The following is a 4931-nucleotide window of genomic DNA, read 5'->3' as shown; positions in this document are numbered from 1 at the left end:
GTTAAAGAACTATGTAGCAATTGTAAAAAAATCTTAAAAAACATGTTTTTTACTTGGACCACTAAGTAGTCCAAAGATTTACTGGTGTCCTTCTTATTCCTTTTTTTGAATTTTTTTCTCATTCCAGTATTCCACTGCCTCAGTTTTGCGGTATCGACGAACACACACCAAGTCTCTCGAACACCTTAAAAGAAAAGGGAAAACCCTCTAAAACAGAAAGCAACATGCCAATCATACCCTTTTCGTTGTCCTCGTTACCTGCAGATATATCGGCACCCGCACTCTTGACCACCGTGAGCGCCGCTACGGCCACTGCTACAGCCATGTTATTAATCTGCAAGTCTCGTTTCATGCGCTTCAGCCCCTACGGAAAGAACCTCACAAGACACCATCTCGAGCAACCCAAACGCAATCCCAAACGCGATCCACGTGGCAAGATGCTATTCGTTTCCCAAATCGGAACTTCAAAAGCCCTAGCGACGCGCCTCTGCGATTTGTTAGAGTCGAAAGGCGTCGTTTTGGACCTCGTAGATGCCCGGAATTACGAGCCCGAATCCCTACCCAAGGAGAACCTCGTCGTCCTCGTTGCTTCAACTTCGGAAGTTTGGAACCTATATTCCGCACGGGATTTCTCCTCCAATCACGACCTAGCTTGGGGAGCAAGGTTCTTCGTCGATTGGATCAAGGAAAAAGCGAACGCCTTTAAGGTTGGAGCGTTTGTTGTGAATGCTTGCAGTTTCAGTGCCTTTGTCGTGGGCAGCGAGGTTAATGAAGGTGGCAAGAATTTGATGGCTAAGGCCGCCAATGAGATTAGGGGTTTGAGGCACACTGCTGTATCGAATGCGGATTTTGACAGCTGGTGGGGAAGTGTTGTTGCGGTTTTGCAAGGTGCTGTTTTGGGAGCTGCTGCTGATGGAATATGCGGGGAATCTGAACCTGAGGTCCGTTTCTGCATCCTCTTAACTGGAGAACTATGGCGTTTCTATTTATTATCATCACACTGCATAGCTTTCTATTTAATAGTTAAACTTATGGTGATTTAATTCTGTCGTAGATAATATGATTGTTTCCCTATTTAATAGTTAATTGTTTCCCTAATTCAAGGATGCTGGTTCTTCTGATCCAAAGCGTTTATATATGTTGGTGGAAAATGGGGATTGGATATTAGAGGAGACCGAGACTGGTTGGAGCTTCTCTAATACCATCAAGCACAGGATGTTAACTATCAATGACGACAACTTTATGAAAGATGGCACTATTAAACTTGATGAAGTAGGTCGTGTAACTCCTGAATGGCCACTTAAAGATGATCTATTCGTCGACAACAGTCGGTTACCAACTTCTCAAGGATTTTGTTCTGTTGGTCACTGCCTTTTCTTTGCTGGTGGTTTTGTGGCTACTATTTTACCAGAATGGAACTTGAGTGTGTAAATCATGTTGCTTGTATGCGAAGTTTGTATTCGTAGGGATAAACTCCAAATCACTTACGAAGGAACCGACCATGTTAAAGAATCAAAGGTATTCATGTTGGTTCATGAGTGGGAAAATTTCAAAATGAAAGATGAAGAGAGCATTGAAGAAGCTCTTGAAAGACTCTCCAAGATCTTCAACAATATAAGCATGCTTGGCACAAAATACAATGATAAACAAATTGTGACCAAGGTGCTTACAAGCCTTACACCAAAATGGAACTCCAAAGTGAACGCCATTGTGGAAGGAAGACTCTATGATCAACTTACATTCGATCAACTACGAGGTAATCTTCTCACCTATGAAATGACTATGCTAAATAGACAAAAAGGTGAAGAAAGCAAGAAGAAAATTCTCGCCCTTAAAACAACATCACTACAAGAAGAGAGTGATGATAATGAAGAAGAAGGAGATGAAGAATTTGCACTCTTATTGAAAAGATTCAATAAGTTTGCAATGAAGAAAAACTTCAAGAGCAAAACAAAGGTACCAAAATGCTATGAGTGTGGAGAATTTGGACACATCAAACCCAATTGTCCAAAACTTCAAAAGGAGGACAAAAACAAGAAATTTAAGAAGAAGGAGAAAGCATACATATCATGGGAGAATGAGGATGAATCCGACTCCGATGACGATGAGGTTGCAAATCTTTGCTTAATGGCAAGCGAAGAAAAGGTTAGTGATGACAATTTCACTTCTTTTAATTTACAAGATGAATATGATGCCTTACTTGAGGTGTACACAAAACTTACCCAAGATTATTCTCTCCTAAAGAAAAAGAATGTGGATCTTTTAAAACAAAATGAGATGTTGAAAAACGAGAATATCAATCTTGGAAAAGATAAGTGTAGCACAAGTAGTGATCCATACAAATCTTGTAAAATGCATGAAAATGAAATTACAAATCTTAAGAACACTTTAGCTAAGTTCAATGAATCTTCAAAGAACTTAGATAAAATGTTGAAAAACCAAAAGCATGTTCATAATAAGGAAGGTTTAGGTTTTGAAAAAGGAAAATTTAAAAATACTAAAACTCCTATTAGGCAACCGCAAGCCCAAAAGGCAAGCATGCCTAAAAGGAATGAAGCCTTTAAACATCCTCCTCAACATGCTTCATTTAGAAATTATAATCACAATACATATAGATCAAAAGATGTTGCATTTAGGAAACAACCTAGGCAACCATTCAGAAACATGCATAGGATGCATAATCCAAATGTCATATGTCATTATTGCAATAAAGTAGGTCATATAACACCCGTATGCTTTACTAGAATTAAACATATAAACTTTCATAGTCAAGATACGAGATGGGCACCTTATGAGCATTATGCTCATACTAACCATCAAGGACCCAAATTCACTTGGGTACCTAAATCCCAATTTTAATTATTTTTCATACTAACCATCAAGGACCCAAATTCACTTGGGTACCTAAATTCCAATTTTAATTGTGTTGTAGGTACGTGTTGGAGCTAAGGATACAAATTGGTATGTTGATAGTGGATGCTCCAAACACATGACCGGCGATGAATCAAAGTTCACCGCAATAGAGCCTACAAACGGAGGAAACGTGATCTATGGAGACAACAACACCGGCAAAGTAATCGGCGTTGGAAAAGTTGGTAAAAATCCTTCTACCTCCATAGATAATGTTATACTTGTCAAAGGTCTCAAACATAATCTCATTAGTGTTAGCCAACTTTGTGACAAAGGAAACTTAGTCACCTTTGATTCAAAATGTTGCTTAATAAAAAGGCAAGACACTAATGAAATTGTGCTAATTGGGCACCGTGTTGACAATGTATACATGATTAATCTAATATGATTTGTTTGAATTCATTATATTTATATTGCTATCTTTGTATCTCTTACTAACTTAAGCATTGGAGATATCCAATTAGCCATTGTTTTGTAGGTTTATGGGTTGATGAATGAGTGATTAATCTTGAGGTAGATTGAAGAATTTGAAGAATATAAAGAATGGAGGATCAACAAATTGAAGTTTATAATGGTTTAAGTAAGTATATACATGATGGAATTCAAAGGATTGAAGAAAGAACCACCAAAGGATGAAAATTTGGTGATTTTGGGCAAAATGATGCATATTGCATCGATGCAACCAAGCTCTGCATCGATGCAAAGCACACGACGTGCCATGTGCATCGATGCAAGGCCTATTGCATCGATGCAAACACGACGACTTTGCACAAAAACACGTAAATTTGGCCTTTTTTGAGCAACAAAACCCCACTTTTTCATCATCTTCAACCTCACAACTCATATCCCCACTTCTAACCTCCATAACCTCCAAAAACAAGCTCACATATAGCTTCATATAACTCACAAAACCTTGATACCCACTACAAACAAATTACATATTTTGAAATCCCCACATTCTCCTCTACAAAACCCATAAAACAAAATCATCCACAATGCCTAGAATCAAGAGAACCGTCAAGAAGTCAAAAGGCTCTTCAAGTGTGGTTCCACCTCCAAATGATCATCCTTTGGCAAGGTACTTTGCCTCTAATGAAGACCTTCAATTCTATGAAGCAAGGCTCGCCGGAAGAAAGGAAATTCCTCCGAGGTATTTGGATCCGACTCTTCTTGTCATTCATAACTTTGATACTCTTAAGGCTATTCTAGTTCATCAAGGCCTCATGGATTTTGTTCAAATTAAGAGTAAATATTATCCGGATTTAGTTGCCATAGCCTATAGTACACTCATGATTGAGGTTCATGAGGAAGATGAATCAAATTTCACATTATTCTTCAAGATAGGAAGAAAGGATTATAGGCTAGATGGTGATGAGTTAGCCACCATTTGGGAGTTGCCAAATCAAGGTGACTTATTTCAAGGTGGTAAAACCCCAATTGATGAATGGGGTTATTCAAAAGACAATGCCATGCAATTGTTCAACCTTGTACAAGGAGCTCACTCCAAAATTAGTTGCAATTCAATGAGTGCGGAACATAGAACTTTGTTATATCTAGTCACCTATGTATTGCAACCTAGAATATCCGGGCATGCGAATGTAAATGATGAAGATTTGATTATCATGTGGGCTATGATGAATGGGATTAAGATTAATTGGCCATACTTTATAGTACAACATATGATTAGGCTCAAGATGAAGGATAGGAATGGTGGATTAGGATTCCTTTGCCTATGGTCTAAAGTCTTTGATTATGTTGATATTGATGTATCAAATGAGATTGTCAAGGAAGTACCACCTCAATCTTGTATCAACACTCATCTTCTCAACAAAATGGGAAGAAGAAATGTTGATGAACAAGGTCCTCAAGAGCAAGCTCCTCCACAAGCACCTCAAGCTCAAGAACCACCCTCCTTGGTTGATGTAATGAGAGAATTACAATCCATCAACCAAAACATCCAAAGGATTGACGTAGAGCATGGTAGGCAACTTGAAGCACTTAATCGTCGTGTGTCTCGTGTA

General features: G+C 38.5%; 1 protein-coding gene across 1 annotated transcript; it reads left to right on the top strand.

Annotated features, from left to right (window-relative positions):
* On the top strand, nucleotides 210–1431 carry LOC110264609 (S-adenosyl-L-methionine-dependent tRNA 4-demethylwyosine synthase-like). Its single transcript, XM_021106727.1, has 2 exons — nucleotides 210–941; nucleotides 1105–1431. The coding sequence occupies exons 1-2, from the start codon at nucleotides 225–227 to the stop codon at nucleotides 1429–1431; spliced, it is 1044 nt and encodes a 347-aa protein (XP_020962386.1). The 5' UTR covers nucleotides 210–224.

The sequence above is a fragment of the Arachis ipaensis genome, chromosome B07 (genome assembly GCF_000816755.2).
Source record: "Arachis ipaensis cultivar K30076 chromosome B07, Araip1.1, whole genome shotgun sequence".
NCBI classification, from domain to species: Eukaryota; Viridiplantae; Streptophyta; class Magnoliopsida; order Fabales; family Fabaceae; genus Arachis; species Arachis ipaensis.
The sequence above is the reverse complement of the archived record's forward strand: the minus strand, read 5'-3'. Positions and strand labels throughout refer to the sequence as shown.

Coding starts and splice junctions, on each gene's coding strand:
- LOC110264609 (XM_021106727.1), top strand. CDS start 225: ATGCCAATCATACCCTTTTCGTTGTCCTCGTTACCTGCAGATATATCG. Junction 942..1,104: donor GCGGGGAATCTGAACCTGAG/GTCCGTTTCTGC, acceptor CCCTAATTCAAG/GATGCTGGTTCTTCTGATCC.